Below are 12,698 nucleotides of genomic sequence, written 5' to 3' on the forward strand. Positions count from 1 at the left end.
AAGCTAGTCAATTGTACTACGCTACACCATCAATACACTGCCTTGGGTCCGTCCAAACGCGACCTGCCACAGTTCCCTCAGCTAGCCGCTTGATAGTCTCTGGTATTTCCTCAAAGGCAACCTCTGCAAGCTCAGGCTTAATAGCACCCATAGCTAGAAGTCCCAGAACATCTTTCAGGTCCTGCATTGACGCGCCAATGGATCCAACGATTGTGACGCCTTTGAGGATGTACCCCGAATCTGTGTTTGATGGAATCGTGACGTCCGACGACGCAAGACCAACAGTGACGACTTTGCCACCTGGCTTCACAGTCCTGATCGCAGCCGAAGTCGTTGTAGAGTGGCCGACAAAGTCAACAATAACATCGAACGCTAAGCCAGCATTGGTTGCATCGTCAAGAGACGCAAAGCAGTCCTTCGCCCCACAGCCTTTTGCTTGCGTAAACTTGTCATCATTGACATCGAAGCCATACACGGTGGATCCTTTTAGGCAGGCAAATTGTAAACCATGCATACCCAGTCCGCCCAGACCAACAATACCCATTGTCAATTCGGGCTGAGCGCCGGCTTCACCAACGACAGCGTGGTGAGAAGTCGCCAACGCATCTGTCGCAACGGCAGCTTGCGCGAAAGATATACCATCAGTTATTTTAACGAGAATCTTCTGTGGCGCGACGACGTATTGGCCATAACCGCCATCGAAGCTCAACCCGACATATGCGCCGTTGATACGCTCCGAGACAGGGTGCATGAGGAGCGCGAGTGTGACAGCGTCTCCGATCCGAAAGCCAGAAACATTCCGACCGAGTTTTTTAATAATCCCCGCGACTTCGTGGCCGAGCACGATTGGCTTTTTGGCGATGTAGTCGTCTCCATGGCCACTAACAATGTGACAATCTGAGTGGCATATTCCTGCGGCCTTGACCTCAATGAGAACACTCTCATCATCCGCCTCGGGAATAGGCAGGTCCTTCAATTGAAGACCAGAGGCGGGATTCTCGTAGGAAAAGGCTTTCATCATATTGTGAGCAGTAAACGAAACAGCTTAGGAATGTAAGTATACCATTGTCGAGATATACAGGTAAGTTATTGGCCTTAAATACTAAACATTTCGGGTGAACAACTGGTTGAAAAGTTATTTACACTATATCTCTATTCGTCTCAACGTGGCAGCATGACGATCCGCGGAGTACCGGACATGTCTGTCCCTGGGGGATGGACTACTGTGGAGCATCTAAGTCCGGGGAGTACCGGACATGTTTGAAACGGCACTTATACGGGCCCGGGCTCGGGGTCTTGTATCAGCCCGAGCACGACACCGGATCATGGTAAGTAAGACTGGACTTATACTAGGAAGTTGACATAAAGTAGCCAACCTCCCTGATGTGTTGATATTAAAATCGTCAAGATAATACTCGAAGAAACAAGCTCATTGCATTCATTAATAATGGTTTTCGGATCACTCTCTGTGCAGAACGACAGGGCCATTCCCTTGTTCGCACCACCATATCTCTCCCAAGAACCGTTCTACTTCAGCAACATGACTGTCGTCTCCATCTCGTACCGCATTCAAGCCTCGCAGATTCAACACCTTGTGCCCCAGGAACTCGAACTGGAAGACCAACCAATCATGACTTCCTTATTTATCCACTATGGCACTTCTACCGTGGGCGAATACAACGAGTACGTCCATACCGTGCGAGTCAAGTATAACAACGACATATACGACTATTCGTTAGTTCTCCTTCTCGACAACGACAGCGCCATCTTCGCTGGGAGAGAAATATTTGGCTATCCCAAGATCTTTGGTAAAGTCAATTTTCACCCTTCATCTGGGTCAAGAGTCATGATGGGAAACGCAGAACGTCCTGCAGGAAGGTCCCTGGTCGAGTTCGAGTTTGCGCCAAAGGCGCTTCTGGATGCTTCGGTGGGAGCAGCGACTCCGCCCAAGGTGCTGAATCTGCGCGTCATCCCGAGTACAGACCCAGCTGAGCCTGCGTTGAGAGAATTTGTGGCTGTTGATATGCACTTTGAGTTTAGTGAGAGATGGAGTGGACAAGGAAGTCTCAAGTTTAACAAAGGATTTGCATCGACTCCATGGGCTGATCTGGATGTTGTTTCGTACATTGGTTCTTGGATGGGGAAGAGCAACACGGTTCTTGGTAATGACGTTGATCGCTTCCCTCTCTGATAACTGAATAATATCTTCTCGTCCAACTACCCATGATCGTTTCGCCCATCTCAAGTGCCCCATGTGCTTTGATCCTCCATATGGCTTCGACGGCCAATTGATTACAGCTCTTACAGGAGGGAGTGTTCAACAGCCGACATGACAGCTTCTAAGACGTCCGCACAACGCCCAGCCATAGCAGCCTCGTTCTCCCAATACCGAATCTTTTTGATCAATCCCTTAACACCGCCGCGCCAGTCCATCTCATGAACAGCACGCACCTTCCTAGACTTGACGATTGCCATGATGCAGAGAGCAGAGGCTGTTGATGTCCTGAAATGATAATACGTTATGTGGTTTCGGTAGTGCAGGTATCCAATTGTAATGGCGACAAAGTGACAAGAAAGGCCTTTCTCAACGAAGGGACTAATCTCAACCTGCTCTCTGTCACCCATGGTGGAATGAGCGGCATGGTATAGAAATGGCCGATAAATGAGGCACTTGAGTTCTAGAATTCTAGCATAGAGTAGCAGAGCTAGTTTGCTGGTAGGTAGTTCACCCATAGTTATTTGAGCCATAAGAGGCATCGTCTGAGCCCTACTCCATGTTAGCGTCATGACATAGGGCTGAGATACGAGAGATGGAAACGAGGCAAGCTCACCAGTTGTCTAACTGGTCCTCAACCTGTGAAACAGCTGAAATGAGTGATTTTACACTGAGAGATTCTGTGTTCCTCCAGCCTCTCCCATCGCGATACAGCAAGTTGAATGCACGGTTATTGAATCTTCTGAGCGTTATCTCAGTAAGGTAATAGTACCAACTCTCCTCCTGCACACCCTTAAGGTCTTCAGTGGGGGTTTCCCCTGGTGGTGGAAATATGGCCGTTGCCTGTTGAGAATGACGCGCATTTATCTCAGGAGGAGTAGGTAGCTCACACCCAGCATCAAGTAGGTCCTTCAGAAGAGTTTGAGGAAGATGCAGATCGAGACCAAGCTCGACTTGGGATTTGAGACAGCTCCAGTAAAGGCTTCGAGCTAGTCGTCTCAGGTGCACGGGCTGCGAGTCTTTACGCGACAGATAGGTCCAGTAAATATAGAAAATATTGGCAGCATGCTCGAACTGTGACCAGGCGCGCAGGGGAGCGAGAGTGAACATGTAGTATACCCCGGCGAAGAAGTGACACTGAGCTGCCAGAAGACTTTGATCCAACAAGCTCAGTCTTTGTCTAGCAAGCTCAAAGTAAGCACTCGCCATTTCTAACTCTTCACCTTGTGATTCGATGGAGGATGCGGCTGATGGTCCCGATGGCGAAGTCACCATGGTATTGTAAGGTTTTGCTATGCATCCCAGGGCACAGGCGATGAGCTAGGATATGTGTCAGTATACTCTAGTTATCTGAAGGCTCTTTGTTCCACTGACCACAATGCATGACTCTCCATCCCATGTGATACCGGTCTCTGAAAAGCGCAAACTATGTGAGTAGATCTCATCAACGTCAAGAATCGGGTTCACAGGATGAACATGCTGCAGAAATTGGCACACGAGCCTTGGTATTCCTTTCTCATCAACTGCGATAGGTGTCAGTCCCGTATTGAAGTCCGGAGAACTGTCTGTTCCGCAGGTCAGAGAAGAAGCATGGCCACGACCAGCTTTTGTATCCGATAGAGCTTCGAGAATATGGCTTGGATCCACGATGCCCGCCAGAATAGGCCATTCAAGAACAGACTCGACGCTTAATATCACAGTGGGGGCGGTGAGATCGTCAGAGCTCAATCCCTGGCTATCCGAGAACGAGTCAACACCTGCCACGACACGCGAAGCCGGGCTTGCGGTATTTTTCAAGGCTGTCTCAACATTGGCCTTGATTATACCTGGAATATCTCCAACGCTCTCGAGGACTTGGTTCAGACGTTGGAGGATGGCAATACTGGCAGGGTCGAATCTAAAAGTCGTTGGTCAGCGAGGTTAGGTTAGTGAATTATCAGAGGGCGGACCGCGCACGATGAATGATCCTCCTCGGAGCCTTCATAGGCACAAGTAGACTGAGATGCCACACACGATCCACAAACTGGCCGGACGTTATTGCACTTGATTTTCTTTACGCGACATATTCGACAGGTCGCGATAGCACGCTTGCGAGAATATGTTACGTCGGGTCTTTGGCGGTCAATGCGCCGTCTTTTGGGTCTGGCAGCGTCGCTATTTTGTCCCGTCTCCTATTAAGGCAGCTTTGATCTAGCCATTTAAGTTATTGGTGACTTGGGTATGTCCATCAGCAGGTGTTGGTAGCAATTGTAATCTTCCAATTTGAACGTCCGGAATTGAGTTGGCGTAAATATCGTGAGCCGTGGTCCGTGCCTCGGCACATGATCCGATCTGCCGAGCACGAGTCACAATCAGGTTCAGGTTTACGCTTTTTAGTTTAGCAATGCAGTTGTTCTTAAGTCTCCAACGGCTATTAATCATTCCCTCATATCTCCTGCCTATTTCTTCAACAAGTCTTGCAGGACCTTGCAAACCGCATCTCCAACCTCGCTGCACTTTGCACTACCCCCAAGATCCTTTGTCCTAATCTCCAACCCACCACCCTCCTTCGTATCCAGAACCTTTGCAACAGACTGCTCAATCGCATCGGCCTCTTTCTCCAGCAAAAACGAGTATCGCAACATCATCGCCAGACTCAAGATCTGCGCCACCGGATTGGCGAGGTTCTTGCCCGAGATATCCGGCGCACTTCCGTGAACAGGCTCATAAATTCCCTTACAGGATCCTTCGCCTGGAACCCCGGCGAGACTTGCGCTGGGGAGGACACCCAGAGTGCCGGTGATGCCACCGGAAATGTCGGAGAGCACGTCGCCGAATGTGTTGTCTGTGTGGATGACGCTGTTGTTGAAGCGCTTGGGATCCAGGACCATCAACATGGCCAGACTGTCAGCAAGTTGATGGCGAAGATCAATGTCGGTGAGTTCCTTGTTGAAGATATCTGTAGTTGCACGCCTCCAGAGACGGCCACTCGCAAGAACATTGGCCTTGTCTGCACTCCAAACAACAGGTTTGCTCCCATCGTTTGCCTTCTCACTGCTCGCATGCAAGATTCTTGCAACAGCTGCACTCACACGAGCCAATCTCTCAACCTCAGGTCGCGAATAGATCCAAAGATCAGACGCTTCATCTTCACTTTCCTCCTTCTTGCCAAAGTAAGCACCACTGCAATTCTCTCGAACAACGATGAATTTTGTCCCGGCTACAAGCTCAGCCTTGATAGGCGATGCGCTAACTAGCGATGGAACGAGAATCTCGCAGGGACGCAGGTTAGCGAAGGCGTCGAGACGTTGACGTAGCTTCAAGAGTCCTGACTCGGGAGTAGGTTCTACGCCTGCCCATTCTGGACCGCCGATGCTGCCGAAGAGAACGGCGTCGCTGGCTAGGGCCTTTTCGAGGACGGCGTCTGTGACGGGGGTGCCGTGCTTATCAATACTGCATCCGCCGACGATGTCCGTGTCTCGTTCAAAGCGGATGTCTGGGCGACTTGCTTCGATTATATCGAGGACTTTGAGGGCCTCGGCCATGATTTCAGGACCGACATGGTCGCCGGGGAGAATGAGAACGCGAAATACTTTGTTCTCTGGCATGATTGAAGTCGATGTGATGGAGTGAGTGGTGGGATAGCGAGAGGGTTACAAGAGGACTGGAGACTACAAGATAATGGAAATCAGGTCTAGTACTTGGTCTGCCGATCTCGGCCTGATAATTATGCCCGTTGGTGGTTAATGCCGATGATGAATGCAGCCAAGACTTTTTTATTCCTGTGACTGCTAAATTACCCCGCACTCTCTCTAATTCTGGCCCCGTCTTCATTGGTTTCCTGTTCTGGAAGGGAGTGAAACGGAGTCTCCCACCCAAGTCACTAAAACGTGGGGAAGCCAATCACCACATAAAAATACAGATCAAGCGAGATAACACTCTCTTTCTTGCTCAACCTACACACTTAACCCTTATCAAAATCTCATACTCATCATCATGTCAAGCCGCCTCCAAGGAAAGACCGCAATCGTCACAGGCGGCGCATCAGGCTTCGGCAAAGGCATCGCCACAAAATTCATCTCTGAAGGCGCCAACGTCATAATCACCGACCTCAACGAACAGCAGGGTCAAGCCGTCGCTCAAGAACTATCCTGCTCTTTCACCCGCGCCGACGTGACCAACCCCGATGACTGGCGTCGTGTTCTTGAGTTTGCTATTGAAAAGTACAAACAGCTCGACATTGTCGTCAACAATGCTGGTGCAGCGTACTCGAAGAAGCCAACTGAGGAGGTCACGCCCAAGGACTTTGACCTCGTGATGAATGTCAATGTCAAGAGCGTTTATTACTCTACTAATGTGCTGGTGCCGTACTTTCTGAAGGAGGGAAAGCCAGGGTGTTTTATCCAGGTTGCGAGCACGGCGGGCATTAGGCCTAGACCTGAGTTGACGTGGTATAATGCTTCTAAGGCGGCTGTTATCAATGCTACTAAGACTATGGCGGTTGAGTATGGACCTAAGCAGATTCGGTTCAACTCTGTTTCTCCTGTTGTTGGAAGCACTGGCATGTGGGTGTTCCCTTGCGCTTGTCTACGAGAGCATTCTCATTAACTTGAAAGGACGCATCTATTTATCGGGAAGCCGGATACGGAGGAGAACAGAAAGGGCTTTGTTTCAACAATTCCAATGGGCAGACCTTCGACACCCAGCGATATTGCCAATGCTTGCTGCTACTTGGCTAGTGATGAAGCATCTTTCATTACTGGTGTTGATCTGGAGGTATGGCCTCTGATTTTGGAACACGATATACTGATACTAACAAAATATTACAGGTTGATGGAGGTCGCTGTGTGTAAGCTTAGGAAGAGGAGAGGGTCAAGGCAGTTTGTTACTGTTCTTCCAGTTTTATAAAAATAAAAATGCCATCAATTGCATGTCTCATCGTCTTCAAGTTCTCTCGAGCTCGTTAACCCTATCATTCCTAATTGCACTCTTGGACCATATGCAGTGATTTACCGGCTGGTTCTTCGTCCGCCATGACACTCAGCAATGTGGATAGCGCTGCGATTGTCAACGCATCTGGCGATTAGATTCCCTTCCTAATTAGGCATTAGTGTCTTATGTTCCTGTGATGCTTCAGCGCGGGGTAAAAGCGGACCTTGCCATGGCCCCTGTGACGGGTCGGTCGGTACCTGGAGCAGAAGGATATCATCGGCCGATTGACGGACCAAGAAACTAACTCCGATGATCTTATCATATGAGGCACACATCAGCATCCACCCCAATCCGTATTCTCCTAGCAATCATCACATATCTCTGTTCTCCCCAGAATCTCATTTCGCTTCCTTCATACCACCATACATCATCATGGGAAGCTCACATCATCTCCCCTTCAGCCTCACAGACGATTCCCTCTTTCGTCCCAAGTCTCTCATCAATGGAGAATTCGTCTTCTCAAAAGAAGGCAAGGCCTTCAACGTCATCGACCCAGGAACCGGCATGACATGGGCATCATGCCCAGACTGCACAGCATCCGACGTCGATGCAGCAGTGAAGTCGTCCTACGACGCCTTCAAGAGCTACTCCAAGACAACACCGCGCTTCCGTGCTCAGACCATCATGAAATGGTATAATTTGATGGTTGCTGCACGAGAAGATCTAGCTCATATTCTTGTTCATGAGACTGGAAAGCCCTTAGAAGAGGCCCGCGGCGAAATCGACTATGCGCTCACGTTCGTCTGGTGGTTCTCCGGCGAGGCAGACAGAGCGCATGGGTCTTCCATTACATGCGCTATTCCTGGTCGACGCGCCATGACGATCAAACAACCTATCGGCGTTGCAGCTGCTCTTGTTCCATGGAACTTCCCCATTGCTTTGGCATTGCGCAAAGCAGCTGCGGCTCTCGCTGCAGGTTGCACAATGGTCATCAAGCCTTCTCCCGAGACACCCCTCACAGCAGTTTCAGTCGCTTATCTAGCGCTAAAAGCAGGCTTTCCGCCCGGTGCCCTCAACGTGGTTACAACGTCCCTCGAGAATACACCAGCAGTCGCTGAAGCTCTTTGTCTCAACCCGCTTGTGAAAAAGGTGAGTTTCACCGGTAGCACGAGAGTTGGTAAGATCATCGCCAGGTTGTGTGCCCAGAACCTTAAGAAGACAACGTTTGAGCTCGGCGGGAACTGCCCCTTTATCGTGTTCGATGACGCCAATGTTGATCAGGCCATGAACCAGCTCATGGCTCTGAAGTGGAGGCACGCGGGTCAAGCTTGCGTCACGTCCAACCGAGTGTTTGTTCAGAGCAACATCTATGACTCTTTTGTTGAGAGACTTGTATCTGAAACTCGGAAGCTGAAACTAGGCCATGGTATGATGGAAGGGGCTACGCTGGGCGCGTTGACGACTACACGAGGCCTCGAGAAGGCGGAGGAGTTATATGAAGATGCTGTCGGCAAGGGAGCAAAGGTAGCCCTTGGAACCGGTAAACGCTACGAAGGGGAGGGATATTTCATGGAGCCGACTATCTTGACCGAGATGAAGGACGAAATGCTCATGACGCATGAGGAGATCTTTGCTCCCCTTCTTGGCGTCTACCGTTTTGAGTCAGAAGAAGAGGTTGTCCAAAGAGCCAACGATACTCCCTACGGATTAGCAAGCTATGTGTTTACCAAGAACGTGGATAGATTGTGGAGAATGTTTGAGAACCTCGATGCTGGAATGATTGGATTGGTAAGTCGATCTTCAAGATTTGTTGGTCAGGGCAAGCTAACTTTTGGTATAGAACGCAGGCAATAGTTCATCGGCTGAAGCGCCTTTTGGAGGAATCAAGGATAGTGGACATGGAAAAGAGAGTGGTAAGGATGTTGCGATTGATGAGTTCTTGATCACCAAGACGGGCACCATGACTGTTGAGGGGCAATATTAATTTATGAGATTGAATCTAGAGGTCATCAGCATCGACTAAAAGTTCTCACATTTTTTCGTGCATTTCTATCAAGACTCTGCTTGTTTGCTTGTTGTATGCTTATGTTTCTAAGCCAGATCCAGTGAACACTTCCCCGCATTAGCCACTAATCTTTGTGATATGTCGGAAAATACTTTTGCCGATCGAGCTTGGAATTTTTTACTTTTTCGTAAATGTTCGCTTAGCAACAACCCTGTGCCATTCACCCAAGCTCGTACCGGAATACTTTAAAATCGTCAAAATATTAGAGATCCACCATGAAGAAATTCAAGCGCAGTGCACAGTCTCAGCCAAAGCACGGCAAACCGCCGTCAAGCGGTGCATCCAAGGCACCAGTTGCACCACCAGTCCGCCGTCCAGGATGGACTGGACCTAGCTATTTACACAAACCCGCCAAAAAGACGCCTACAGCAGTGAAGGATACTGCTAGCTCGATTGAACAAATCCAGAGCCTGTCTGTTAAGCATCAAAAACTCATTCTTGACACAATCAGAACGACATTTCCTGCCGTCGATGAATTCAGTGCATTAAAACCAGTGTTGCGTGAGATCAGGGAAGCTCTTGAGCAAAAGGACTACAGCAAAGCTTTCGGGAGCCAAGAGTTCTTGGAGGCTTATACGATCCGTTGGAGCCCGAGTAGAGCTCTGACGATGGGAAATTTGTTGGCGTGGATTTGCAGTGAGATGGGCGATGCTGCATGGATCCAACAATTTCTTCACAGTGAGCAGAAGCCTTCCAAAATCGTGTGCTTTGGGCGGGGAGGATCCGACTTGTTAGCATGTGTGGCATTGCTCAAATACTCTCATGAAAACAAGCTTGACGAAATTCCCCGGGTAGAGTCACCTTCTCCTGATCACGACAACAGTGCTATGGTTGATCTCAATCTCATCGACAAGCACGATTGGTCAGGCATTGTCACAAAACTACAACATACTCTCACACATCCTCCTCTTCTTTCCAAATATGCAACAGCCAAGGCGCGCGCTTCAAATATCTCCGCTATCCCATCTCATGTCATAAATCTAGCAGTCAACAACTTGGACATCCTCGAAAACGACAGCACAACTCTACGCACGACGATTGGGTCCAACCCGGCACTAATCACTCTCTTCTTCACACTCCACGAATTCTACTCAATTTCGATATCCAAAACTACAGCTTTCTTGATGAGACTGACTGACATAGCGCCTAAAGGAAGTCTATTACTTGTTGTAGATAGCCCCGGGGCCGATGTCGTGCTGCCTGGCAGCAGTGAAAAGGGAGAGGAGAAGAAATACCCGCTTGAGTGGCTCCTTCACCAAGCACTGTTGCCGCCTAAGAGCAGCAGCGAAAACTCAGAGGAAGAGAAACAACCCGCATGGACGAAACTTATTGAGAGTGGCCATGAGAAGGAGTATAAGTTACCGGCAGGTCTGAGATTTCCGGGAAGTCTAGAGAATACCAGATTTCAGGTGCACCTACTAGAGCGCTTATAGCGGAGTATTTACAATACCAGGTTTACCTTACGACGGCTGTTCTGAAATCAAAATGTCAACTATGTTGCGATCTTCATTTGTTTAGCTGTTTCTCCCTACTCCTTACTAGTCTAGACCACAAAATTGTGGGACGTTATTTTCAAAGGTAAGAAAATGCAAAACAGATAGATAAAAGTAATGTAAGTACATATAAAGCATCATGAATATTCCAAATATGTTCCAAAATGGTTATATAGTGTTGAAGCTGACTATTTAATGAAATATTTTCTTGCACGTGCTTATTCCTGAGACCTGGAATTTGAATTGGTTTATCCAGGGTAGACTGGAGCATGGATGCCATCGGACCCGGAGCTGTCATAAGCGGATTAGCGTGAGAGTACGCAGAAGCGACCATTCCCGTCGCTATGTCCGGACCCTGCGATAACGCTTTGGTTCCTGTGATGCTGATAAGCCGAGTCGTTTGGCGGAGCGTGCCACCCCCGCAAGCGTCTCCGGTCCTGCCACCAGACCAAACAAGGAAAGCAACCAAATCTTTAGTCCAGTCCGCGCTATCTACACGAGTCAACGGCCAGAAATGCGTGATAAGCAGATCCAACTTTAATCCTGCATCATTGCATTGCGTTATATCCTCCATCTCCGTTTCTGCCCCATAATCCACCTCTTTCGGAAAGTTATCTATCACCCTCATTCATCGTCAAATCTCTCGTAATGCCTCGGTCAAAGACCAATAATTTCCCCAGAGGCAAGCCACGTGGTATACGCCGAGATCGGGACTGTCAGACCTGCAAAGCCCGAGGCGTCAAGTGCGATCTCAACAGACCACGCTGTCGACCCTGCGTCGAATCAGGATACGCATGCGGAGATTATCCACAGAGAGTCGTATGGGCAGCGAATCCGACGCCGAAGCCGAGCAGGGCTGAGAATAGAAGTGCTGTGATTGAAAAGTCCCTTGCCACGGACCAGCATGAAGTTGTGGAGCATTTGTTGGCGTTTGGGAGTAGTTTGAAGACTGCGAGGTTGGCGACGAATGATGATGTTTGTGTGGACCAGGGCCTGGGGCTTATCGATCAGGTTGATTGCTTTCTCAGGGCGAGGATTAGTAAGAGGAGAGGATCAACCACTGATACTGCTTTGCCAACCTCACCGTCATCATTATCATCCGGAGAAGGGACGCAGGATGAGGACACGCTCATGTGGCATCGACTCGCAGCTCTCAAGAGTCTTAGTGAGGCTTTGAACACTGCTGATCCAGCTGCCTTTCTGGGTATAGCCGTCTTTGCTTTCTTCGAGGTCGTGTCAGATGGCGTCTTTGGCGAATGGGACTGTCATCTACGTGGAGCCCGCTCATTACTAGATTGCCATTGCAGCAATAGTGAAGACTTCCAGCAACTTTCAAGGCGCTTCACAGGTCTCGAAGAGATTGTCGCCTACTTCGCATGGTGGGATACCATTGGAGCCCTGGTCAGACAGTCTACCAGCAACACCAAGAGCGGCCTCATCTTTGACGACTGGCATCGAAGCTCGCTGGGCCAAGACTTCTTCGATAGGGTTGGATGTCCAGCAGAGACATTCTGGCTATTTGTTTCTCTGGTCCAGAGCAAAGAGTCCACCAATTCATCAGATAGCCTCACTCGAGCAATGGGGCAACTTCTGAAGCTCGGAATGGATAAGACAGAGAAAGGGAAATGCAGTGATATCTACCGCTGCGCCGCTGTGATAGCTGTTCTCACAACCCAAAGCTCCAGTGAAGAGACGTCTTCCGAGGTAACGCTGGAGTTTGCTGTGGATAGGATCTGTCATATCATTGAATCAGCTTGCTCAAGATCCCGATACTATCCACATATGGCTACGCCTGCATACCTCGCAGGAATGAGAGCAACTACTTCTTCGCAGTGCAAGATCTTGGGAACGTACTGGAGGAACTGTGAGATGGGAGATATTCCACGATACTCTGGGGCTCACATGCAATGTGAAGAGAGATGGAGGGAAAAGGGCCTAATTTAATGGAATACATTGCAATAGACAAAATGACGAAATAACAGTCAACTCTCTCTAAAACGATAAAGTTACTTTA

General features: G+C 49.1%; 8 protein-coding genes across 8 annotated transcripts; 5 read left to right on the forward strand and 3 right to left on the reverse strand.

Annotated features, from left to right (window-relative positions):
* Positions 1 to 16: 16 nt before the first annotated feature.
* Positions 17 to 1,021, reverse strand: FMAN_06901 (ADH2-Alcohol dehydrogenase II; the record flags this gene model as incomplete). The annotated part of the gene is made up of 1 exon (XM_041825830.1): positions 17 to 1,021. One exon carries the CDS (start codon positions 1,019 to 1,021, stop codon positions 17 to 19), a length of 1,005 nt encoding a protein of 334 aa, XP_041691171.1.
* A 426-nt stretch (positions 1,022 to 1,447) lies between these two features.
* Positions 1,448 to 2,191, forward strand: FMAN_06900 (uncharacterized protein; the record flags this gene model as incomplete). Its single annotated transcript, XM_041825831.1, has 1 exon — positions 1,448 to 2,191. One exon carries the CDS (start codon positions 1,448 to 1,450, stop codon positions 2,189 to 2,191), a length of 744 nt encoding a protein of 247 aa, XP_041691172.1.
* A 110-nt stretch (positions 2,192 to 2,301) lies between these two features.
* On the reverse strand, positions 2,302 to 4,199 carry FMAN_06899 (uncharacterized protein; the record flags this gene model as incomplete). The annotated part of the gene is made up of 4 exons (XM_041825832.1): positions 2,302 to 2,767; positions 2,832 to 3,535; positions 3,590 to 4,112; positions 4,165 to 4,199. 4 exons carry the CDS (start codon positions 4,197 to 4,199, stop codon positions 2,302 to 2,304), a joined length of 1,728 nt encoding a protein of 575 aa, XP_041691173.1.
* A 454-nt stretch (positions 4,200 to 4,653) lies between these two features.
* Positions 4,654 to 5,802, reverse strand: FMAN_06898 (putative 3-isopropylmalate dehydrogenase beta; the record flags this gene model as incomplete). The annotated part of the gene is made up of 1 exon (XM_041825833.1): positions 4,654 to 5,802. One exon carries the CDS (start codon positions 5,800 to 5,802, stop codon positions 4,654 to 4,656), a length of 1,149 nt encoding a protein of 382 aa, XP_041691174.1.
* A 388-nt stretch (positions 5,803 to 6,190) lies between these two features.
* FMAN_06897 (uncharacterized protein) lies at positions 6,191 to 7,047 on the forward strand (the record flags this gene model as incomplete). Its single annotated transcript, XM_041825835.1, has 3 exons — positions 6,191 to 6,759; positions 6,811 to 6,970; positions 7,024 to 7,047. 3 exons carry the CDS (start codon positions 6,191 to 6,193, stop codon positions 7,045 to 7,047), a joined length of 753 nt encoding a protein of 250 aa, XP_041691175.1.
* A 511-nt stretch (positions 7,048 to 7,558) lies between these two features.
* Positions 7,559 to 9,110, forward strand: FMAN_06896 (putative UGA2-succinate semialdehyde dehydrogenase; the record flags this gene model as incomplete). The annotated part of the gene is made up of 2 exons (XM_041825836.1): positions 7,559 to 8,914; positions 8,967 to 9,110. The coding sequence occupies 2 exons, from the start codon at positions 7,559 to 7,561 to the stop codon at positions 9,108 to 9,110; spliced, it is 1,500 nt and encodes a 499-aa protein (XP_041691176.1).
* A 296-nt stretch (positions 9,111 to 9,406) lies between these two features.
* Positions 9,407 to 10,624, forward strand: FMAN_06895 (uncharacterized protein; the record flags this gene model as incomplete). The annotated part of the gene is made up of 1 exon (XM_041825837.1): positions 9,407 to 10,624. The coding sequence occupies one exon, from the start codon at positions 9,407 to 9,409 to the stop codon at positions 10,622 to 10,624; it is 1,218 nt and encodes a 405-aa protein (XP_041691177.1).
* A 708-nt stretch (positions 10,625 to 11,332) lies between these two features.
* On the forward strand, positions 11,333 to 12,628 carry FMAN_06894 (uncharacterized protein; the record flags this gene model as incomplete). The annotated part of the gene is made up of 1 exon (XM_041825838.1): positions 11,333 to 12,628. The coding sequence occupies one exon, from the start codon at positions 11,333 to 11,335 to the stop codon at positions 12,626 to 12,628; it is 1,296 nt and encodes a 431-aa protein (XP_041691178.1).
* Positions 12,629 to 12,698: the final 70 nt, after the last annotated feature.

Source organism: Fusarium mangiferae, assembly GCF_900044065.1.
Source record: "Fusarium mangiferae strain MRC7560 genome assembly, contig: FMAN_scaffold024, whole genome shotgun sequence".
Classification (NCBI taxonomy): Eukaryota; Fungi; Ascomycota; class Sordariomycetes; order Hypocreales; family Nectriaceae; genus Fusarium; species Fusarium mangiferae.